Below are 25,337 nucleotides of genomic sequence, written 5' to 3' on the forward strand. Positions count from 1 at the left end.
ATGAGATGTGGCAATAAATGGCTTGTTTATGAGTCACATTTACCTGTAGTCCAAGTGACTAGATTCCTCATTGCATGACTGCAGTACTTCAATCACTCCTTCAACTGTTTTCGTCTTTTTCAAATCAGAGGATGTTCTGAGGATCTGTGTGAAGCCATTGAATAAATTGTTATTGTTCAACATAACCACAAAATTAATTCTCCAATACCCTAAGGAAATGGAATAATACCAGAATCAAAACATGGGAGACTTCTGAATGACAATACAATGCCTACCAATCCTCATCAAAAACCCATGCCACATTATGAGAACCGAGCCCAGAAATTACTGTTAGTGATTTTAATGGAAGAACAATTAACATAATTGTACAGCATTCTTCTGTCTGTTATTTTAAAAGAAGTGTTCACCCATTTATATTAAATGAATTAGTGCCCCCAATAAAACAGTGGACAGAGGAAGTAGCAGACAATGTCATAAGAATGCATTAACCCTTCGTCCTCTCATTATCAACAGTACATTTGAGGGGTACTTTTATCTTCTGATGGGGCTTCAGTCTTTAAAGAAATATAACTTGCAGAAGCTTCTTCTGGAAAAAAAGTTGTTTGTTGACATTTTGTCCTGTAAAAGGATTCAGTTAAATGAAGCTTACAAAAGTCAATGAGGTGGTGCAGTTTCGTCTCACCTCAAACCTGGAGTTCAATACAGCACCGGCAGAAGGAAAGAAAATGTCGTCTCTTTGTTAGCTGTGAGGGGCTTACATGAAATGAGATTTGACAAGACCACAGCACAAAAATGACCACAATTGGGCAGAAATTGGCAGTCTAATAAGGACGGCTGGTGTGGGAAATTGAAGACTTTGTACTACTTCAGTTTGGGGTTAAGGCACATTGTTGAGACAGAGTAGAGGGAGTTAGAAGTGTCAGCTGTGGCTCGGTGGGAGCACTTCCGCCTGAGTCAGAACGTTGTTGGTTCAATTTCCACTCCAGAGACTTGAGCACAATATCTAGGCTGACACTCCAGTGCAGTACTGAGGCAGTACAGCACTCTCAGAGATGCCATCTTTTGGATGAGATGTTAAACCGAGGCCTTGCCTGCCCTCTCAGGTGGATGTAAAAGATCCCATGGCATGGTTTTGAAGAATATGGGAGTTCTCCCCGAAATCTTGGCTAATATTTATACCTCAGCCAACATTACTAAAAAAAAACATTGGTCCGGAAATTGCTTTCAAAATAACAGTGAGCCCAACAGTGCTCACCGTTATTAGTGGTAAAATTGAAGAGCAAGTTCTGGCGACCGCACGTGCACTATCAAATGGGGAAATCCGGAACTTGCTCTTCCTGGTTTGCCGGCGATCCGACAGCTTCACTTTAAAGGGACATGACCGGCTGCAATCAATGGACCAGCGCCAACTTGCTCTCCCGCCCAGCTGGAAACAAACTAATCTCGACACAAAACAGGTACGCTCAGTTGTTTAAATCTAAGCTAAGTTTTAACAGCGGGTAAGTCTTAATGATTGCCAAATAACCTCTCTGGCACTAAAAATTAGTCTCTTTGTTCCTGATTTTAATAATTTTGGACATTTAAAAAATAATTAAACATTAAAAAAATGTTTTTCCTTCTGTCTCTTTTATCTCAGTCTTTTAATCTTATCCTCTCTTTATTTCACTTTCTCCATGTCATTTTATAATACCTTATCGGTTAAATCCAGGTTTTTAGTCTGTGCTGTTTGTCTATGAAATGCACTTGCTGGTTCTCACAGCGTGGCTTCCTTCAAGCCGACTGGTTGAGAGGCCTTAGCAATCCTTTCACCACTCACACAGCCCGGGAAAGAACGCTGATGTTATTCGAACTCGCAGTTAAAGGAAGTTGCCGCCAAAAAGAACACGGTAACTTTAGTGGGTGAATTTAAATTTGATGAGCGGTGAGCAATGCTGGTTCATCGCTCGGAGCAATTCACAGGCCATTGTCTGGTCAATATCTCATCGCTGTTTATGGGACATGACTACATCGGTGACTACACTTCAAAAGTAGTTAATTGGCTGTAAAGCGCTTTGTTTCGTTCTGAGGTGTGAAAGGTGCTATATAAATGCAAGTCTATCTTTTTTCCTCTAATTCTGCCTGCTTGGGAATGGCAGCCTTGATGTTTTGACAAAAGTTCTATGGAAGTTTTGATATAGTAGAGGTTTTATGTGAAATACACTGCAAAGAATTTACAACAGGGGCAGAAACTGTGAATGTTGAATTTCTCAAGAAGGTCCAGATGGTGGTAAACAATGGGCAGAAATCCCAAAGCATGTGGTTACTGATACAAAAAGGATGCTCATGTTGACCAGTTTAGGAATGAGGGATTACAGGATATATTTTCCTGTGTGTAAAGTTAAAGAAGAATTGTATTGCTAAGCTATCACGTACAGTTTTTCTTGAACTTTGCACAAATCGGAAGATGCCCCCTCTGTGACTATCAGCTGACAAGCAATGTAACCTTCTGCTCAGTAATACTGTGTGGACACAGTGAGCTACTCGCCAGTGTAAATTGGTGAGGTATTTGTACAAGGTTAACTGCTAATCTATGATACTCAAGAAGAGAGAGTCAAAGGGACATCCAGGAAGCTCATGTTCATTCTTCGCATGCGAACAATTTTTTTTTGTAATAAGTCTAAAATCATTTCAAATATAATGATTACCATCTACATGTCATTGTGTTCATGAAGACAATTTCTTTCATTGCACAGTTTTTTAAACTGATCATGTTTACCTTCTGAAGATGTGTGCAATGTTTTACAGCAATGTCTTGTTGCCTGGAATCGATGGCACTGAAGACGACATGTTCAATAAACACGCCCAACACACATGCACAGTCCCAGTTTGATCTAACAGGTTATAAAATAAGTAACATTACTACTCTTTGCAGTGATTCTAAAATTGAAAGTGTTCATTATAAGAATGAAAAAAAATAGACTTTATTAGAACTGAAGTGCCTACAGTTGCCTTAGAGTTTAGGTGATGGTAGGTAGAAGGTTATGCAATCAGTTCATACCACAATCTCCCACAGGCAGAGTGCTCGATCTCACATAGCCGGCAGCAGCGAGGTGCTTTTCCACAAGAAAGGACAACATTCAGCCCATCTTGTCGGTCCTGGCTCTTTGCTGAAGCAATCCAAAACCAATGGCACTGCCCTCCTCTCTCCCCATAGACCTGTATTGTCCTCCGCTTCCTCCTACCATATACCATGCTAAAATGATTTATTATAAAGATTAGTAAAATAATGGAAGCCTCAGAGCACAAAGGGTTGGAAAGCTATATATTGCCCTGTGCTAGCTGTTCTTTTACACAGCAGTAAACTCCTACATAGCAGCTTCACATTACAAAAAATATGAACTGCATTCCGAACAAGATTCAAAAGTATATTTTTACATATATAATAGTCATATGGAATTGGAAATATTAACAGAATAGATTGTAAAGACAGTAGCTTGACATCTTGGACAAATTAAACTTGGACCTTGCTGTGCTTGGTCTTAGTCTGAAATGACCATACTAGGCAGTAAACTAATGCGCCCTGTTGGCTAGCCCGGTAGTAATCCAATGTTCTAAAATTTTTAACGATGGTTCGAATTTCTACTACAATGTCAGAAAAATCTGCTGATAGCTGGGGAGATCAGCAAGAATATTTTCTTTCAGGTTCACAGTCACTAATGGGAGTGAAAACATTGGTGTGAGTATAAAATGGAGAATACATTTTACATTTGCATTGACCTCAGATTACATTAGTGACTGGAGGAAAATATAGCCCCAGATCTCGAGTAGGGTTGGGCTATTTGCTATAGGAAACAACACATCTACCAGCAGGTACTGCAAGAGATGAACAAAACGTGAGGCTTGCCTGATCTGAGCAATAGTTTGCTGGCATGTTGGTCCGCACATTTTGATGTAGTTTTTGTCATAAACTAGTTCAACTGATGCCTGTACAGTTTCCATTATTTCTATTAAGTCCTCACAGTGTTTGACTGTCACAATATCTAAAGCTTGAGCCTTTTCAGCACACGCATAAGTAGCAAGTATGTCGAGAGTCTGAAAAATAAACATAAACATTACACTTCTGGAAGAGATGTTCTCCTTGATTAAGTAATGTCAACATTGATAATTGTGCAAACAGCTACATTTCTCAAAGTCTTTGAGGTTTTATAAAATGTCCGCTTGATGATATTGCTGTTGGTCATGACCATTTTAATTAGTACTTATTATTCTACAGTGTCTAAGAGTTACATCTGGTGTATAACAAGACAGTCAGTGGCCTCAAAATTTCTGGAGCTCCACTCTGCTGCTGGAAGTGCGGAGGGGCTAGACTTCCACCTGCCAGACTAGCTCGTCCCTGACCCGGTCTCAAGTTTTCCGGCACAGAGACGATGGGCCAAATGGCATTTTTCTGTACTGTATCACTTTATGAAGTCCCAGGGACAGGGTCATTTCTTAAAAGAGGCAAGTGCCCGTGCTATTTTTTCCATTCCCTGGCCATCCACCCCACGAGGGACCAGGAATTTCTGAAGGGCATCTTGCGTTATGGCCGAAGAACAATTCAGGTTTCTTCTGCGAGTGACTATCCTGAGGAAACTGGCATTTGGGACACTATTTGTGCCAGGGTGTCTTCGTGGAACGCAAGAATGCCTGCAGCATGCAGATACACATTATGTTGGGGTCAAAGGAAATGGAACTGGCGGAGTTTTGTTGAGCGATGTCAGGCCAACAGTCTTGTCTCTTCTTTTGACACCAGCACAGGAGGGTGGAAATGAGAAGTGCCAGCAACAAACCTCTGGTGGAATTTTTCAATGTTTATAACAAGGGGCAGAGACCCAGTGGAACCAGGTCCCATCCGAAACCCTGGGCTCCACAGCCTAGCTCACCCTACCACAGCATGGTCCCAAACCCAAGAATTTCATGGCCATGTCAACAGCAGCCAAAATATAACCACACTGGAGTCCAAAGGGCTGAAAAGTTGTGTACAATATTCCACATCCGTAGATTTTATTTGTATTTACTACTTTTACCAAAGATTTACATTTTCTTCTCCCTCCATATCATGGATGACAATGCAATCCTTTTACCTGGGAAGACTGAGAACTTTGGGTCAAATTTAATGCTGCTCTTGATTCAACTAGCAGAAAGCAGGTTTGTTATGGCCTAAGGCACGCCTACATTTTTATCCCTGGGGCAAATGTTTAAAAATCAATGATTTTTAAAACATTCTTCTCAAGTCCGTGACAAGAAATAGCCAGTTCCCAATGAGCAGGCCATGGTTGAGATTTATTGAATTCAACAACATTGTTCAAAACCCATAAATTAAGAGATGATAAAAGTTTCACTGGCACTAAATAATAATGTTACCTCTTAGAATTTAAGAAAATCACTGTTTCTTTAGATTCTTTTAATTCAATGGTCTGAATATCACAACAGGCAGAAGCAGCATAGCAGAGATAAGTAATTGCTGTTAGTAATCCTGCTGTTTCTCCCAGTTATTACTGTTGAAACTGCATGTGGAATGCCAGCAAACAGATATTCTCATTGCACTCAGCTTTCCAGGAATGGAGTTAAGTCATCAGAAATACAACCGGCAGATTTGAGTGTCAGGTAGCACTGAGACTCAGAATCACAAAATTGCAAAATGTGCATGTTAAACATGATACAAGGGCAGTCCTTAATTGAATAACAGAATATGTACTATACTGCCAAAGTGAGGATAGACTGAATGACTGAAAGATAAAACAAAATGGATCTGTCCTGTCAGTAAAACGATTGAATAAGTACAGAGGCATGTTTAATATTGCTTTCAAATCACAGTAAAATGCACGGTTCTTTATACTATCAAATTCTTCATAAGCTTTAAACATTTTGTAATACTTCCATAAGACTCACCATTTCCTGAGGATTGGAACTCCGTGTTCCCTGTATATAATGATGAAAGTGTTCCAGGATTTTTGGATAGACTGCAATTGTCTTGGACAAATTATGTAGACGGTTTTTGAAAATATTATATGCAATGTGTATCCAGGGAGGCGATTGCTCTTGAGGGGTCAGACCACAAGCATTGTGAAGCTCATTAAGGCAGGAAATAAGCGCTGTCTTGAAAACCTTATTTTAAAATAAAACAACATTCAGTGCAGGTGAAGTACTTTCAACCGAAGGTAATTCAAAATAGTCAACCCCTGAATTTCCTCCCACTTTCTGCCACTGCGTTCTCGCAACTTTGCCAGAAGCGTGTCGGAAACTTCGTTTACGCGTGTAAGCGGAGCTTCTGCCGTACCTCCGGCGAAGTTATGGTGGTGCAGCCGGTGGAAAGTCTGAGGAAATTCAGGGCCACTGCAAAACAATGTTTGGGATTTCTTCCATGCAACAGGAGAAACAGCAGCTTTCCGAATAAGAACACAGTCCACTGGAGACCCAGCCATTTTAATGATGTACATGATGGATCTTATCTTTGGCTCTCACGGAATTAAGCAGGGGGTCAGCATTCTTATCAGTACTGATTGTTGATTCAACACAATTAAACGTTCAGCACCAAACACATTTTAACTGCTGTTTTACTGACACAATTATGTGGCTTATTGTTGGGGATGCTAATGTTTGTGCAGAACACGGCTTGGAATCTTAACATTCAATTCTTATGTTTTGTCTATACCACTTTTGCCTGTTCCAGTTACCACTTTGTATTCAGGTGCAAGCACTCCAGTGCCAGTGATGTTCACCAGTGCAACATTTCCATTTCTAGCACAATCTTATGTCATATTCCAATTTCAAAGCTGATCAATGATGTTGTCAGTCCTCATTGGAAACCATCTAATTTTACCCTTGTAGGGAATACCAGAGAGAAGAATCCTTCATTCCATCACCTGAAACGAATGGTATTGCTGCTGCACCGATTGTCCCTTTAATGCCAGTGAGGTACCAATGATGTTATCACTCCAACATCATATACCGATTAGATAAAGTTCAGATTCCCATTCTGTTCAACTATGGTTGTGTCAGTTCAGTTACCGAACAGCCTTACTGTTACAAATTGTGGAGGGGGTCCACAAGTTATTTGCTTCCATCCCAGCTGATGTAGGATATTAGGGACATAAGCAAGTCAACTGGAAAGTTCAATACACAAGTTATCTGCCCAGTTAAATGATTAGTTATTGAAAGTTTTTTTTTCAAGAAACATTGTAGGTTTTCTCAACTGTAATCAGATTTACCTCAACTTCAGCAAATGATGAGATATTAAAGGTCATCTGAATAAAATCAGTCAGGTATCGCTGACCAATGTCGCACTTTCCTTCTTCGCTTTGACATCCCAAATACTCTCCGAGTTTACTTTTGTTAAAACTGTTGACAAATTTCAGCATTTTTGCCCTGTCTCTGTCAGTTGTACCTGAATGAGATGAATGTTTTATAATGTTTTATTCAGATCGTACAGGGAACCAGACAAATGAAATCTAAAACACTTGCTGATTTAGTAACAGATACAGGTTGACATACAAACAAACAAATTTCATTTATATAGTGCCTTTAACATAGTTAAACATCCCAAGGCATTTCACAGGAGCGTTAACAAGATTTGACACCAAGCCACATAAGGAGATATTAGGACAGGTGACCAAAAGCTTGAACAGAGGAGGTAGATTTTAAGGAGCGTGATAAAGGAGGAGAGAGAGGTAAAGATGCAGAGAGGTTTAGGGAGGGAATTCCAGAGCTTAGGGCTCAGGCAGCTGAAGGCACGGCCACCAATGGTGGAGTGATGAAAATCGGGGATGCGCAAGAGGCCAGAATTGGAGGAGCGCAGAGATCTCGGAAGGTTGTAGGTTGGAGAAGGCTACAGGGCTAGGGAGGGGAGAGGCCATGGAGTGATTTGAAAACAAGGACGAGAATTTTAAAATCGGGGTGTTGCCAGTGTAGGTCAGCAAGCACAGGGTGATGGGTGAATGGGACTTGGTGCAAGTTAGGATATGGGCAGCAGAGTTTTGGATGAGCTCAAGTTTATAGGGGGTGGAAGATGGGAGGCCAAAAAGGAACGCACTGGAATAGTCAAGTCCAGAGGTAATAAAGGCAAGATGAGGATTTCAGCAGCAGATGAGCTGAGGCAGGGGCTGAGATGGGCGATGTTACGGACGAGAAAGTAGGCGATCTTGGTGAAGGAGCAGATATGTGGTCGGAATCCCATCTCAGGGTCAAATAGGACATCACGGTTGCAAACGGTCTGGTTCAGCCTCAGACAGTGGCCAGGAAGAGGGATGGAGTCGGTGGGTATGGAACGGAGTTTGCGGCAGGGACCGAAAACAATAGCTTCGGACTTCCCAATATTTAGTTGAAGGAAATTTCTGCTCATCCAGAACTGGATGTCAGACAAGCAGCGTGACAAATCAGAGACAACGGAGGGGTCGAGAACAGTCAGAATAACTTTGCAAGTTCTGAATAGTCTGTTTGGGATGTGCTGAAATGACTTTGGGGGTGGATTTCCATGGGGATTCTCCTGCTTACAAGCTGAAGTTCCTGCAAACGAGAAGAACTCCCACAGTAAATCACCCCATTATTTTTAGTCTTATTCGACTTTCTACAACATTATTTTTAGTCTTATTCAACTTTTTAAACATATTTCAGGAATAAGAGATTAAAAAGCACTTCATGTTTTTTGCACTGTTTGTACGATATAGTGTTTAGTATTAAATTATTTTTATGACTGTTACACAAAAGAAAAGTGATTATTTTGAAAACTATTTCAATATATATGGGGGTTAATCCAAAGTAAATGACCAAAAGTTTGCTTAAATGTTATTTATTCATCTCCAACTCACTGGGACCCTGATGGTTTAATGTTGGAAATGCTTTCAGAAACAATTATAAAATGGTATGGTGAAATAAATCCTTCTGTAAATTCAAAAATTATCCAAATTGGATTTCACTAAAAACAATGCAACATGTGTACAGTGAAGAGATGGCTAATTTCAGTGTTTGAGCTGGTACTGAACAGCCAAATACTCGAGAAGATGACAACAGTGAAAACTGATGTGACACATACGTATATAGATAAGCTGATACATGAAGGATGCTTGGATATGGGTCCCAGTAAACCAGATAAAACTTCAGGCAAACAACACGCTCTTCCTTCAGCAGCTCCTTATCAATGTGTCTTCCGCAATCTCAGAGATGATTACTGTTTGCCTCCAGTTATCAGTCAAATATTTTACTATTTGGCCAATAATTGTCAAACAGTCATGTTCAATCACTTCGTACTTTTCGGAGCCCTCCAAAACATGCTCTGGTTTGATACCATGGATAAGAAGTGGAAATTAATTAATTGAATTTGAAATGAGCAACTTTACCTTCCAAATACTGAAATTCAACCCACAGCTGGTCAATATATTCCTTGATCAGCCAGCTGAACGGCATAGCACAGGGAATCTTCATTCTTTCTTTATACAGCCTGTGATCAACTATTATTTCCTTGGTGTTTGGTCTAATGGAAACAAGGATGCCATTGTGCATTACCGCATTATAATTGTATGAAGAACACGACAAGGAGGACATGTGAGGTGTTTGCCTTGTCCTTTTGTTTTGAATACTTTTGGCACTGTTTTTTCCTCATAAAAACACACACAACAACAGCGCACACATAGTGGAGCTGGCAAAATGGAGCAAGCATCAGCTGTTCCAAATTTTGACTTTCATACAAAGAGCTTTCATTCAGCCTGAAGATCATAGGTAACAAGGACTTCAATCAAGTATGAGGTTTGAACCAATATATTTGGATCAGTAATGAATAAATTCAGTTACAAAGGTGAAAATCAGAGCTATTAAACTTGCTGAATCTGTAAATGGCGAGTGTATATTGATTGGAAAATATATACTTTCAAATTATACTTACATTTGTTACCCACAATAACCAACTTTCATTAACATGAATAAAAAACTATTTTACCTCATGGTGCAAACTTCAGTGATATATAATTTGAATTAACATTGTAAATAGGAAAATGGGCATATCTTATGAAACTATTTACAAGTCCCATGTAAAAACGTTACTAAAATTCTGGAATCACACTGAGTTATTTCAGTCACGTTAAAATTTTTCCTGAAATCTAGTGACATTAAAAGATGCACATCACCTGAGTAAGGCAATCTTACCCTGAACTTCCTGCCTGGTGAGATATTCTTAGTATCTGTGTATCATTGAAGATGTTGAGCCAGAGCCTTTTAATCTCTTTGTCCACCTTCGGATCCACCAAAAGACTCAGGTTATAGTCTCTGTCTAGGATGGAAATCATCTGGGCCAGATTCGGAGTAACTGTATTCTGAATGCACTTCCAGAGTGTGTGTCTACATTATCAGTACAAAGAAAAATAATATGTACATTTATATATAAAAACTGGTGTTAGAGTTGATTTCACAAAAAAACTATGTGGAAATTGCATTTCCTAATACACAGTTCCATATTTCATCATCTGTTGAGTCAGGAGTCCCCACATTGTGCAACGTGTACATATTCAGGTGCACCATTCAGTTCACACAAGGGCCAATGCAGCATAACTCCTTGTCCACGTGGCAGTGAGCCTAGCACATGGTCTCATCCATACAACAACACAGGTGGTGCACTGTCTGGTTCACACGGGAAGGGTATAAGTGTAACAAAGCACATTCTCCATCATGTGCCTTCTACATTCGTACCCATGTGCAGCGCTGAACTAAATCTTACAAGGAACTGGAGCACCAATTGTACGCAGGGAGTGCAATGGCAACATACACACTGTGGGATAGAATTGCTAGTCAGTGAACATCATGTCCGAATGCTTAATGTTCTCATACTACACTCCCATGTGCATTATTTTTACCCAGGAATTTACCAGGTGATAAATTAACCAGCTTAATGCCTGTTACAAATAACACATAGGGACATCGTATAAATGCATTTTCCACTCATACATGAGGACTGCCAATTATATTTTTCCCCCTTTCATCCACCTGCTGGTATAAGTCCAAGCTCTTCGGCTGGTAGGCTCACATTAGTAGGTAGGTATAAGGCCATTTCAATGTCTTGACTTGCGCTGGACACAGGGTCATTGGAGGAAGAAATTCAACCCACAGCCATCCATTTTTGCAACTGAAAAACGGGCAGCCAGGAGATGAAAATCGGAGGGGAGCGCAAGGCACCTGGCCCAAAGCCCACCTGATGCTATATTCAGGCGGGTCTGTGAATGGGCGAGCAGCCTGCCCGCTGGCTGTAGAACCCGATGCAAAATTCAGGGAGAAATGAACAGAGCTTGCGTTGCGCAAGCCCGGCCTAGTTTTACCATTTCTTGAGCAGCCTAATCAGTGTTATTTAAAGGGACCTTCTGGGGCTAGGATGGCATACACATGGCTGTTTTGTTTTAAAACATCTTGAGTGCACCATCCTACAGGTGTTGCAGTAAATGTTCTGCTTCATGTGAACAAGGTACAGTAAAAAATCACCAGGAAGAGATAAGAAGTGCGTAGACTGTAGTTACAACAACAGGAGTGAGCACAGAGCCTCGCTGAATGCAAGCATGGGTTATAGATCGGGCTATAACATTCCAACCCGGACTCCCTGCTGGCAATGTTCTGCACCTGCAGTGCAGCCTCAGAAAGTGACCCTTAGTTCAAAGTGACAGATCTATCTGTATGTGAATCCAAGACAGCTCACAAAGTTACCTGAAAGTGCCACCTTCCTGAAGAGCACTGATTTTCAGGGCCTCGTTACACATCCAGTCCTTTGGATATGGTGACTTCTCCTCCCGTTCCTGCAGCTGCAACATTAGTCTTTCTGTTACCATTCTTAAAAATTGTGCTGTAAAAAACACACAGACCATTTGCATATTTAGTGTGTTAGCATAAAGAAATAACAGCAAGGTATTGTTGCCGACACTAAATCGACTTCAGTACAACAAAACTTCAAAATTATGCAATGCAGTAATGTTAAATCTGTTACAGCCAAAGTCTGGTCAATCACAATTTGATACAAATTAAAAAGAAGAACCAGTATGTGATCTTATCAGTCAGCAAATGACACGTAAAATACTGTTGTGTCGGTAGATTTCTGCTCAATGAAATAAATAGCAAATTTTAGGGTCCAGCATTGAGTTATACATTCCTTTTCAATGAGAGCCATCCAAACTTATTCGGTCACCAAAGTGAGAATATAAAGTTATCCTTTGCCTCGGCTGGAGTTAAAAGCAGCTCAGAGTTCAAAGGATTCTAACTTACTGCAACATGCCAAACTGATACAGATAGCCATGATGTGGAGATGCCGGTGATGGACTGGGGTTGACAATTGTAAACAATTTTACAACACCAAGTTATAGTCCAGCAATTTTATTTTAAATTCACAAGCTTTCGGAGGCTTCCTCCTTCCTCAGGTAAACATACATTTACCTGAGGAAGGAGGAAGCCTCCGAAAGCTTGTGAATTTAAAATAAAATTGCTGGACTATAACTTGGTGTTGTAAAATTGTTTACAATGATACAGATAGCAGCATTCCAATTTATTGATATGCTGAGTCCTTCATCACTCGTTGATCTCCATAAATGGGCACAGCCTTAAGCAACAGAATGTGACTACCATTCTTCCTAAAAGAGGTATTCTTTGATATCTGTTGCACAGCATTAATTAAGGATGCATTCACACTACAACTGCAGTGTTATTATCGTGTAAACACATCCTGAATCCAGAGTCAAGGCCTAATTTGTCACTGCAGTGAAAATTCCAATGAATCAATTGGACTCGACACCCCATTTACACTGCACAAGTTTAGTGTTGGTGCGAAACCAAAGCCGCTTGGCACCTTTGCTAAACGTATAGCATGAATGCGCTGTAACAAAATGTAAACAGATTTTATAAAGCAGTACACAGGCGCTAGTGCTTACCACCACATTCCCCATCGTCTCTCAGGAGATCCAGAAGTATATGGAGACGTTCAGTGCTTCGACTGGATCCATCTTCACCATCACGTATTATACTTACTGCACTCTGTATGCAGCTTTGCAACAGGAATGTTGTATTGAGAATGTTTGGCCTTTCCTGTTTAAAAAAAATTAGAAAAATAAATCTCAGAATAAGAAAGAAAGTCGAACTTGCATTTATATAGCACCTTTCATGACCTCAGGATGCCCCAAAGCGCTTTACAGACAATTTCTGAAGTGTAGTCACTGTTGTAATGTAGAGAAAAAAGGCAGCCAATTTGCACACAGCAAGATCCCACAAATAACAACGAGATAATGACCAGATAATGTGTTTAGTGATGTGGGTTGAAGAATAAATATTGGCCATGACATCAGGAGACCTCCCCTGCTCTTCTTTGAATGGTGCCATTGAATCTTTTTCGCCCACCTGAGGGGGCAGACAGGACCTCGGTTTAACGATTCATCTGAAAGGCAGCACTTCTGACAGTGCAGCGCTCCCTCGGTGCTGCACTGGAGTGTCAGCCTAGATTATGTGCTCAAGTCTCTGGAGTGGGACTTGAACCCAAACCCTTCTGAGATGGGTGTGCCACCACTGAGCCACGGCTGACACCAGGACTGTGGACCACTTGAGTGAGAATGGGAGCCCAGTGAGAGTCAGCACCTCGGAGGGGAGAGAACACAGGCTGCGGTGTACTGTAGTTGTTCCTGTCGTTCGTTGGCACCAAGAAACGAAACAAACCCAAAGTGACAAGACTCTTTGGGAATCAAAACCAGACAGCAGAGCGGGTAGGACTTAAGGGAGGCATTCGAGCGCTGGAGACAGTGCTGAGAAGAGGCACAAGGCTGATCCCCAGTGTTAGAGGGACTGAGATATGAAGAGGGACTGGAGAGACTTGGGAGGATATTTCAGTTGTTATTTGATGCAAGTGGTGATAGCTATCTCCCATATGCCCTAGATGGGTTATGATGCAAATACTTCCATCAAATAAAGCTACAATATCACTGACTGAAAACATTTTCCTTTTCAATAAAATTTTCAGTTAATCATTATGATGTAAAAATCATTTGTAGTGCAAACAGTTTAATAAAATAATTTATACCGTAGGCATTTTGACTTGTTGATCATCGTCTGGAACAGTGTTCTGGTCATTCATATCTAAAGTAAAAACAAGATATATCACCAGGTCTTGCTGGTTTCTCTGGGAGAAGTACAACAGAAGTTTGTAAATGCCAGAACCTGCAGAATTTACAGCGTCTACAGTAATATTCTCAGGTTGGATCAGAAACATTTTTGGTCATCGTATATTCAATTAAAATCTGCTGGATGAAGGTTTTGGTACTTGCTACTGTTCTCGCCTGAACTGAAAACAGACAACTGCAAACTGACAGAAAAATATTCACTTCTGGTTCCTGCCACCAGAGGTCACTGATACATTTTTGACCATGCTGTCAGTACCAGTTGGTTTGGAATTACAATATTGCAGCATTTTATTACAAAATAGACAAGCAACTTAGCTTTCAAGGCAAGAAAATATTAATATTTACAAGTCTTAGAACCGTATTTCTATAAATTAACATCTCAATTTGTTGTATGTCCATCACTGCAACTTAGCTGCACTTTCCAAACAGTCTAATCGGAAGCCCAGGCTTCACTGTCCTTTAAATCTGCGGCACACCTTTGTGATGTGTTCACATGCTTTGAAGGTGAGTGAGTGCCCAGATAGGTGTTGGCTCCTCCGTATCCAAATTTCTTTTTAAACCCGTATATATCCAGTCAATCTTGTAATTCTGTGTGTATTACAGAAGATAACAAAAAACTATGATTGTGATTCAAAACAACACAGAGAGGGACTCAGGCATTCACACATTGCTTCAGCTGTACTCTGAGCCCCTCGACGTGTTATTGCTTTGCGATGCACCCCATGGTACACATGCAATGTAGGAAGCATTGGCCTGTGATAATTTAATTCACATTGACATATCAGGTGATGAACAGATAAATTACCTGCTTGTAAATCCAAAGCCCTGGCAAACAGTTCACTGATAGTAACATCATAGAATGCAGATATATCTGATCCCATCTCCTCTGACTCAGTCACATCGTCAATGTGAACAGACAGCCATTGACCTGCACAGTAATCAAGATATGCTCAGTTTGAACTGTGTTCGAACAACATTTTTGTACGTTAATATTTCAGGATCACAGAAGGATTTCAGCATTTCACTTAAAGATACATCAAATATTTTTGAAAGAAGCACGTCTAGTGTTATTTTTTATTGCAATTTTACAACACGAAGAGTTAAATATTGGTCTATCATTCTGTGGTTTTGGTAACTTTAATTTTACAGAGATTGACTCTTCTCAGAGTTAAAAGTCATCATTGAACAAATTCGAAAATAATTTACAATAATGCTCTTTGCATTTGTGCAGCCTTTGTCATGTCAAAATGTCTCAAACTGCTTCACAAAATAATCTACAGGCCTGTCACTCATTTGTATGTTGAGGAATGTGATTTTTCTTGTCCTTGCCTCAGACAGACATGTGAAATATTTGATGAAGACCATCTGTATTATGTAAATCTTGACCGCAGTTGAGTAGAGTGGCAGAGGAATTGGCCTGAGGGTTGTATTACTGATTGAGAGTGCGCCAGATTCTGTAATCCATGGGGTAACACATTACCTATAGTGTACCAATATCGTTCTTGAACTTCCTTAGCTCACATCGGTGAAATCAGCTCTTGTCGGTGCTCTGTACAGGATTTATATTCCACCCAAGACTGTGAAAGATAGGTGAGAAAAAGGCTGGATGTAGAATGTAGAATCAGTCAAATTTTGTTTGATATCGCTCCTGTGAAACACCTTGAGACATTTTACAGCGTTAAAGGCGCCATATAAATGCATGTTGTTGTTGTTATGTGAGAACATAAGAAGTAGGAGCAGGAGTAGGCCATACAGCCCCTCGGGCCTCCTCTGCCATTCAATAAGATCATGGCTGATCTTCTACCTCTGCACTAGCCCCATATCCCTTGATTCCCTTAGTGTCCAAAAATCTATCGATCTCAGTCTTGAATGTTCTCAATGACTGAGCATCCACAGCCCTCTGGGGTAGAGAATTCCATAGATTCCAAGGGCATGTTGTTGTTGTTCCACTCTTGCTGTTGATATTAAAACTGAAGGGGAGGAGACAAAGAGCAAGCCAGATTCGAGAGAAAAGGATAAGACAGACAGCACAAGCATTCTCTGTTAAAATAAAGACTTGTTCTGAAGAAACATGAACACTTCCTGTCTCCGGCAAGTTTTTTGTTCCCCCGAACTTCCTTCCTTTCCTGAAGGTTCTCACTCTTGTCGGTCAAGGGTCATCATCAGCCCACTGGTCCCTCACTCAAGTGGCATTCTTCACGTGTGTGACCATGCTGTGAATATTGGTTGCTTTTTTCAACCCAGCTGAGCCCTATTCTGTCCTTCCCCGCGGTTCACACACGCACACCTTCTAGGGAGTCATTGATAGCGATCTAGAGCTGTAACCATGGCGAATTCTTCCCCTCCCTAGTTCATGAGAATTAGAATCACAGAATGGTTACAGCACAGAAGGAGGCCATTCGACCCATTGAGCCCGTGCCGGCTCTTTGTAAGAGTAATCCAGTTAGTCCCATTCCCCTGCTCTTTCCCCGTAGCCCTGCAAATCTTTTCCCTTCAAGTATTTATCCAATTCCTTTTATGAAAGCCGCAGTTGAATCTACTTCCACCGCCCTTTCAGGCAGCGCATTCCAGATCATAACTATTCACTGCGTAAGAAAGTTTTTCCTCATGTCGTCTTTGGTTCTTTTGCCAATCACCTTAATCACCTCACTTCTGACAATAACAATCATGTTATGAAAACAGTTAAAAAGAGAAATCAGGGTTGTTAACGGAAGCACTGTTTAACTTTTTTTTGTGTTGAGGCCAGTTGCAATGATCAATGATCAGCCAGATCAACAGAGATTAGGGACTGAAACAAACAGCAAAGTATGGCTAATGCAAGAGGTCGGAAACAAAAGGAAAACAAAACTGGAAACACACAGCAGGTCAGCCTGAAATGTCCATTTATTTGATCTCTTCGCAGATGCTGACTGCCCTGCTGTGTGTTTCCAGTCTTTTCTGGTTTTGTTCTGGAAAGTTAGCCTCTACTTGACACTTGCTTGATGACAGGATTGTATCCTTCCTCTTGTAACATGTTGGCTCCACTACCCCAAGTTGGAAGTATTTCTGTCTCTCAATGGTCAATTCCTACACTCATACCATAACCACCTAAATACGATCACTGTATCAGGGATTGTGTGCAGAGATTCAATGTTGCTCCGACAGTGGAACCAGAAGGGAGATTTTTTTTTTTTAACACAGCGAGTTGTTATGATCGAGAATGCACTGTCTATAAGGGTGGTGGAAGCAGATTCAATAGTAACTTTCAAAAGGGAATTGGATAATTACTTGAAAAGGAGAAAATTTGCAGGACAATGGGGAAAGATCAGGGGAGTGGGACTGATTAGATAGCTCTTTCAAAGAGCCGGCATAGGCGCGATGGGCTGAATGGGCTCCTTCTGTGCTGAATGATTCTATGTTCTATGCATAAAATGCATCACTGAAATTCTGTCAGTTTACACTAGATACCACTTTTGTCCAGGGCAAAATAGCACTATTTTTTTTTCAGTTGAACTCAGTTTATCTCAGTGAAACATAGAAAATTCTGACAGGGCTAGACAGACTGGATGTAGGGAGGATGTTTTCCCTGGCTGGGGGCCAGAACGAGGGGTCACAGTTTCAGGATATGGGGTAGGACATTTAGGACTGAGATGAGGAGAAATTTCTTCATTCAGAGGGTGGTGAACCTGTGGAATTCTCCACCACAGAAGGCTGTGGAGGCCAAGTCACTGAATATATTTAAGAAGGAGATGGATAGATTTTTAGACACAAAAGGTATCGGGGGGTATGGGGAGAGATCGGGAAAATGGTATTGAGATAGAGGATCAGCCATGATCATATTGAATGGCGGAGCAGGCTCGAAGGGCCGATTGGCCTACTCCTGCTCCTATTTTCTATGTTTCTATGAACATACCTCCTTGAAATCCAATGTACTTTGATCCGCCAGCAATCCTAGAGAGCTTAGTGATAAAATACACATAACAATCTGACTTTGTGGAGCTCAGCGAATTTATTTCATTCATTGTGCAGTATCTGGAAAGAAAAATACAAAATCTTCACTTCAAATGAATGTAATTTCAGAAACATGATCAGAACAGACAGCCATCAGCACTGTGAGATACAAGTTACTCCTCTAATTCAAAGTTGCTTAATTCAAATGATCTTATATTGAATTTTTTTTGGCATTAAAGGGTAAAAATTCTGAAGCGTCCAATTCTGCGAGTGCAGACTGCAAAACTGCGCAACCTGAGACAGTGATTTTCTATCCATTAAACGTAATGGATGGAAAACCGTGAGCTGGGAGTGCGCAATTTTACAATATGCGCCAAGAAAAGGCACATCCGAATTTTTACCCCTAAATTTCCACTCTACTTGCTTGATTCAAATTATTGGATAATTCAAAGTTCTTAATGAAAAAAATTACTTCAAATTATCAGGAGTAGATTGTATTAAGCACATAAAACTGCAAAACAAAAACTGTCGCAAATTTACCGCAGAAACGATCTTTAACAAATGAGCCATTTTCAGATCACAGCTGTGGTGTCCACCTCAATATCTGATATTTTCTATTGAAGCCACTGACACAAGTGTGGATAGAACTGGTTGTTTGACAGTGCACAAGGGCTAAACTTTTATTGTTACAAACTAATATTCCAACATTTCCAAACATCACTGCTCTAATCAATCAACTTCTTAAAAATCTTGACAAGTAAAACAGTTTCAATGGATCTATTCGAATTGGACTCCTTGTTCACCACTGTGAACATCTTGGGGTCGAGTTTCTGCTTGTTGTATCAGTGCAACACGGGCAGAATTTGCCGAACCAGCGCAAGAGATCAGGAAATTTTAAATGTTAAGTGAGTTATGCCCTAAACCACTTATGTTTGTGTTTTCCGTGATCTTTTATGCCGATTCAAGATTCAATTAATCCGAATCAAGCCCTGCCCCCAAAACTGGCCACGCCCCCAGGTCAAAATTGCGAGATTCCGCTGGTTGGGGAAGGCTCCTCAAATTGCACTCATTTTCTTGGACGCACAGGCACTAGTAGGAACGTTTTAAAAGTTTTCTCACATCAAAAATATTCAATTTACTATGAAACTGACTTGTGTACACCAATGAAACTAGTAAATGGTTCAGCGTAGATTTTTTTACGTCATTTTCAGTGATTTTAAATCAGGTTACTCACAGGTGGAGAACTGGACACTTGTTTTAAATGCTTATTTTTTGTGATAAACCCATTTTCAGCTGTATTAATAAAACTACACCAGGTTACCACTCTTAAATACATCAAGGAATACTTTTTAATGGTAAGAAAAAAAAGATACAATTATGTTCTATTACACTGGTTCATGGAAGATTTTACGTTTATGATTATGCAAATGAATTTTAGGGGAAACTTGAAGCTTAATCTAACCAGCACAATTACAAGCGCATTTTGGGCCTAATTTTCTGATTACATCTAAAGTGGAAACTCTACCCCCTTGTTATTCCTGTTTGACTTAGAAACCATTTGTACTTACTTGGCAGAAGCAATCAGCTCTGAGCTCTGAGAGGACTCCTCAGTATCCATCTGTATCATCAACACTCGAGCTCCAGTGTTAAAGCCTTGAAAAGACTCTCTGTGGATATAAAAAGACACATAACCACTGTCTACCTAAAAAGCAAAATTAAGGTGCTGATTATGGATTGTTTCTGAATAAATTCAGCGAAATTGATAAGCGGACACTGGAAAACAGATACAATAACTGTCGATAAGCAGGTATTCTACATCTTCTGAAATTGCATAGGACCGATTTTCATCCCCCTCCTCTCATGCCCCCCTCACCCCCAACCGGTGTCTGGACTTAGTGATTAAACTAATAACTAATAACTGAGATTCGATTGTATCTTTATTATGTTGAAAACTGCCATTATGCTTAATGAACTCAGAAGTACTGACCTTATTCTTTTACAGAAGGAATATTCTGTGTCGAACTGATGCAGGAACAGAAGGAGAAATTCTCCAACATCGTTGCCAAGCTCTTTAGCCAGTACCTTGAAGTCTGATTTGGTAAGCAGCCTTGAAAATGTTGTTACCTGGAACAGCAGTACATCAGTTAGCATGACGACTGATAAATCTATGATGCAATCTCACTCTCACGATGACCAAGCTCAGTCATCTGCTGGGTTTCAATCCATTTGCTCTGCCCATTCTGCAGCTGATTCGTTTGTGAAAACTGGATTCAATGTGAATCCGAAAAGGAATGAAGATGGTGCCAGGAAACCAAGTGACTGATAAATAGAAAATGGCATCACTATTATAGTCTCTGAACGCCTATAACAGACTAGTTCTTGGCAAGGTACTGGACAGATGCAAGGCAGTGGACGCAGGTTCCTTACCGTCTTTCATGCTCACGGAGTGGTTTATAAAATTAAACATTTAAGGCTCTAGGCACTTATTACACACAAACCATAACATAACACATTTAATGAAGGGCTAAAATAATGCTTACTGGAAAAATAGCAGCTGTCAAGTTTAACATTAACAGAACACTGTATAAAGACTCAGTGAGTTTCATTTCCTCTGAACGCTGTTTTCAGTGCAGCCATTAACGGTTTTGTGCAAATTATTTATTATTTTAAAGCATTTGTTAACACAGACAGGAATTTACACAAATGTATTAACAGGCCTGCTCAAAACAACAGAGAAGAAATTAAGCCCACATGACTTCAAATCTTCCAACATTCACTTCTCTTATTTCTGGCTGAAAGCTTTAAGGTCTTTTATTTTGCCGAACTGGAAACATTTTGGATTTATTCCTTCACATGAAAGTCAGTGAGGAAAAAATAAAGGCACAATGTCATAAAGTAGCAATCTTGTGTTTTAGAACAAGCATTAATTCTAGTTTGGTGAGATTGATCAGTGTTATAAAAGGCACATTAAGGGTGTACAAACTGAAGATATAAATCAGATCCAAATGATTCGGGTGTGTTCTGTCTATCCCTTGAATGCAGTAGCATTTCAGCAACAAGATGTAAACAAAAATCTATGAAAACATGACTAACAATTTGAAATCAGATTATGGAAAATCAGTTAACTTTCATAGAGTAACCCCCAAATTGCAGTCAATGCTGAAATTCTTCTGATGTACAGATTCTAACATTATTACCTCAACAAATTTGTGCTGTCGTGTCTCTGTGTCGCCAAGTTGTTGGTGAATATAATCACTTAGTGATCTGTGGTGTTGTTGAACAAAATATTCTTTCCATTGCTCCTTGACTTCATGGTCCCCTAGCTTTGAGTGCTTTAGGCGAACCACAGCATCAGGAGTCACACAGTTGAGGAGAAGGTGTTTTGCTGATTTTAGTATAGTTCTGTGATCCTCAGAGGCACCTTCATTTGTCAGATGTGCAGTGTCCAGAACTTGCAGTAGTACACTTGCACATGCATCGTTGTGGAATCCGATGATCACCTCTGAAGGGTTTAACGTTAATCTGTCTTGCGCTTCATAACTCTTATTCACTGACACAAACTCCTTGACCCATAGCTCCAATTGTTTGGTGATACCTTGCTGCTGAAGGTTAAGTACAGTACTCATGTCTAGGCTGTGCTTTTCAAGTCTGTTGATCAAGGGAATGGGAAACTGCTCATAGACGACATGTTTATCTTCAATAACAATCAATCGAAACTTTCTGTCCACTCTGCATTTGACACGATGCGTTCCTAAGCCCAGATCCACATATTGGTTTTCTCCAAGGTTCACGTAGTATTGGTTTAAAGCATCGTAAAGGCTTTCGTACAAGTTCTTCAAATTTAAAAGTATTACCGTTCTCCCAGTCTCCATGCAGCTTTTCACCCGATTTACATTTCTACAAATCTGTGTGTATTCCTGATCTTTTGGGAAACTAGACCCAAATATAATCTCGGGCTTCTCATCCAGATCTTGAAAAACATGCTGCAGTGCAATCTGAAGGGCAGCGTAGTTCTTGGTGAGGAGCAGCAGGTAGCGGCACTCTCCGTTACTGGAATCTGCTGTGATATTTTTCTTCACCATCTCCAGAGTACTTGTTTGAGGAAACGGGTCCAAAGCAGGGAGAAAAATTTCAAGTGGATTGAATTCATCTTTTCCACTGAAATTTCGTAAGATGATGTCGGCCAGTTGTTCCTCTGTTGGCTCACATTTTGTCTCCTTAGCGGTGATAAAAACCATTTTTACAAGGCTGTAGTAGTCACGAAGTCCAAAAAACTGCCCATTTTGATTTCTACATATTTCTAAATATGCTTTGGCAAATATGGGAAAGAGATGCTTTACCTTTTGTAGCAAAACAGGGTCAGACGAACAAATTCCTTTGGCCGTCTCAATGAGCTCTTTCAGACATGGATCCAATCGGGAAACAAAAATCCCACGGTTCATTTTGGCAGGATCCAAGGCCCAGTTGGAAATTCCAATGAAGCCGACTTTTTTGTGAGGGAGTGGATTGTCATCGTCAACACAACCATCTTCCAATAATGGATGAAGAGTTTTTAACGGCATCTGTGGAGAGTCTTCAGCCAAGCCAATTTCATCTAAGACTACCACAGAAACATATTCATCCAGGTTTCTGCCCTGCTGAAAGCGTGCGCATTGTTTGAAGGTGTTGATGATCCCCTCAGGGGTTGAATGAGGGCTGCACTGAAATGACACCATGTGGACTTGTTTCAGCTTTTTGAACAGCTCACAGTGGGCAGATTGTCCCTGCATAGCATCCAGTACAACTGTTTTGGCCAGGGACTTTGAACTACCAGGTTTTCCAACAAGGAAGAGTGGGATCCTCAGCTCAATGCAAATGACCATTAAGAAAACGTTCTCTTTTAAGGCCTCATTTTTAGCTACAGTTTCTCTTGTTTTCATACTTGCCAAGACACGGTCTTGGCAATTGACAATTTGAGTCTGAATTTCAGTTGGCAAATCATAAGGTTGAGGGAAAAATTTGCATATGGCTTTTAAATATGCTTCCTTGCACACTAGTGAAGGATAGTAACAGACTCCTACCGCCAATATCAGAGCTTGTAAGGTATTGGTATTTGGGTTTGGGTAGTCAAATAGAGTTTCTCTGTGCTTATAAAACCACACCAAAACTTGCATGCATCGTTCCACATCTCGTAAGCTCACAAAGCTGCACTCATCTTTCTTTTGCCGCATGAATTGCTGTGAGGCTGCTAGGACCATAGTTATGTTTTTAATATGCAGAAAAGGAAGCTTGTGGCTTTGGATATATCTTCGCACAATCTGGTTAGTATAAGCGAACTCAGCTGTGTCACTCAGCTGTCCAAAGTCCCATACCAATGGAATCATGCTTGGTGGTAAAGGCTGCACCCTATATACCAGCTGTCTCAACGGCATTTTTCCCAGTTTGTCTTCGGTCTCCTCCGCTTTAACTCGGTATCCCAACCCAGCCATTTCCAGGCGTTCGATCATATCTTCAGAATGCTTTCTGTAAGGGTTGCAGGCTGCTATTATTTTTAAACCGGTGTTGCATTTCATTGCTTTACCTTGAACTGTTTTATCACAGAGAACTTCTTTGATGGCATGAACAGCTTCTGTGGTATTGGCTTCATCAAAGAACAGGACTGTCTCCAAGCCATACTTCTGCTTGTTCTCAATGGCAAGCTCCTCTGCTTCTCCAATTTTTGCATATATTGTCTCTGCTGTTGTGCCTCCATGTACCTTAACTAGTTTCATAGTTTCAGTTTTATGCCTGCCTTTCTGTAGGTCACAAAGAAATTTAATCAGTCTCGTTTTCCCACAGCCAGTCTCTCCCATGATGATGACAGGAATTTCACATCTAAAGCGCATGTGGATGGCGAACATTTTCATCATGTTGTCTGCAGTTAGTTCATAGGTCTCATCTGGATCGATTGCCTTTTCGACACCAAGTACCAGGCAGAGCTTATGGATTTTCTCTTCTCTGGGAAGATCATCAAAATTCACATTAAACTTTATTCTCTGCAGGTCGAGTCCACTTCGAAGCTGTAAGGACATGACGTTTCCTCTTAGAATCTCACCAGTACGATGATCCACAGCATCATAGCCCCTTCCATTATTTCTTCTCAAATGAAAACCAAGGAAAGTCATAGAAAAATGGTCTGCATTGAAAAATATGTATGGGTGTGGGTGGGTTTCCCACCTTTTCCTGATTATATATGGAAATAGGTCTTCGTCTGCTGGAAGGGTTGAGAAAGCAGGGCTTTCATCTGAAATGTTCATAGATGGTGTTGCAAAGTCTCGAGCCATGAGAATCATGAACTCAACAATGAAGTTTTTAAAGCCAACCAGGGTATCTCCAACAAGATTATGATCACAAAACATAGATTTCTCACAGTTTTTTAACTGAAGGTTCAGAAACCAAGAAAAGTTTCTCAACTCTGCCCAGGAAGGATCCCTTAGTCCACAATATTGGAGAAATAAAATTAGACATTCAGCAGGATGTCCTTCAACACTGCTCCTTCTGTACCTGAATTGATCAATGTTTCTATTTGTACTGAACCTGTGGAGATATTGGTAGGGTCTCTGAATGGCTTCACTGACAAACTCCTTCTCATCCATTAATGGGTCCAAAATATTATGGTAAGTGCCATTGCGCCTTTTTAATTCGAGCTCACGGACTTCTCCTGGCGGTCTGCAGTGAATTGTTGGTAGGATACCTAGAAGTCCCACATTTACCTACAAGAAAAAAAATTTGGAAAGAATGAGAAATGTAATTTAAAGCACAAAATTCTCTCTCAGAGTTGCATCCATTATTCTTCACATCTTGAAACATTTGCCTGAGGAAGGAGAAAATCTCCGAAAGCTTGTGAATTTAAAATAAAATTGCTGGACTATAACTTGGTGTTGTAAAATTGTTTACAATTGTCAACCCCAGTCCATCACCGGCATCTCCACATCTTCACAAAACAGCAGCTTTATCATTTGTTAGTGTAGACAAATCAACAAGCACAGAAAAGGGCCATACTTCAATTCCATAATCAAGAAGGTAATTTTATACAGTAGGAGATCTCTCATAACACTGAAATTTACTAAATAATAACCTTTAGAATTAAACTATAGATATTGACCCTCAGTGATAGAGACAGAGATATTATGCTGTTAATCCATAGCCATATTTTGGGAGAAATCATGTCTTTTTTTATTATTCGTTCATGGGATGTGGGTGTCGCTGGCAAGGCCAGCATTTATTGCCCATCCCTAAATGCCC

General features: G+C 40.4%; 1 protein-coding gene across 4 annotated transcripts in view; it reads right to left on the minus strand.

The window, feature by feature from the left end:
- Window positions 1–25,337, minus strand: part of LOC137341113 (E3 ubiquitin-protein ligase rnf213-alpha-like) — a 143,142-nt gene that overhangs the window by 41,719 nt on the left and 76,086 nt on the right. For all 4 annotated transcript variants that reach the window (XM_068004043.1, XM_068004044.1, XM_068004041.1 and 1 more), the window contains 15 exons: window positions 21,272–24,805; window positions 20,062–20,198; window positions 19,643–19,741; window positions 18,037–18,155; window positions 14,950–15,072; window positions 14,045–14,100; window positions 12,909–13,062; window positions 11,698–11,833; window positions 10,156–10,347; window positions 9,354–9,487; window positions 7,230–7,405; window positions 5,911–6,126; window positions 3,884–4,071; window positions 2,756–2,870; window positions 44–144 (listed from right to left, as the gene is read on the minus strand). In XM_068004043.1, coding sequence (XP_067860144.1) covers window positions 44–144; window positions 2,756–2,870; window positions 3,884–4,071; window positions 5,911–6,126; window positions 7,230–7,405; window positions 9,354–9,487; window positions 10,156–10,347; window positions 11,698–11,833; window positions 12,909–13,062; window positions 14,045–14,100; window positions 14,950–15,072; window positions 18,037–18,155; window positions 19,643–19,741; window positions 20,062–20,198; window positions 21,272–24,805 — 5,480 coding nt within the window. The remainder of the gene's footprint in view (window positions 1–43; window positions 145–2,755; window positions 2,871–3,883; window positions 4,072–5,910; window positions 6,127–7,229; window positions 7,406–9,353; window positions 9,488–10,155; window positions 10,348–11,697; window positions 11,834–12,908; window positions 13,063–14,044; window positions 14,101–14,949; window positions 15,073–18,036; window positions 18,156–19,642; window positions 19,742–20,061; window positions 20,199–21,271; window positions 24,806–25,337) is intronic.

This window comes from Heptranchias perlo, chromosome 23 (genome assembly GCF_035084215.1).
Source record: "Heptranchias perlo isolate sHepPer1 chromosome 23, sHepPer1.hap1, whole genome shotgun sequence".
Lineage (NCBI taxonomy): Eukaryota > Metazoa > Chordata > Chondrichthyes > Hexanchiformes > Hexanchidae > Heptranchias > Heptranchias perlo.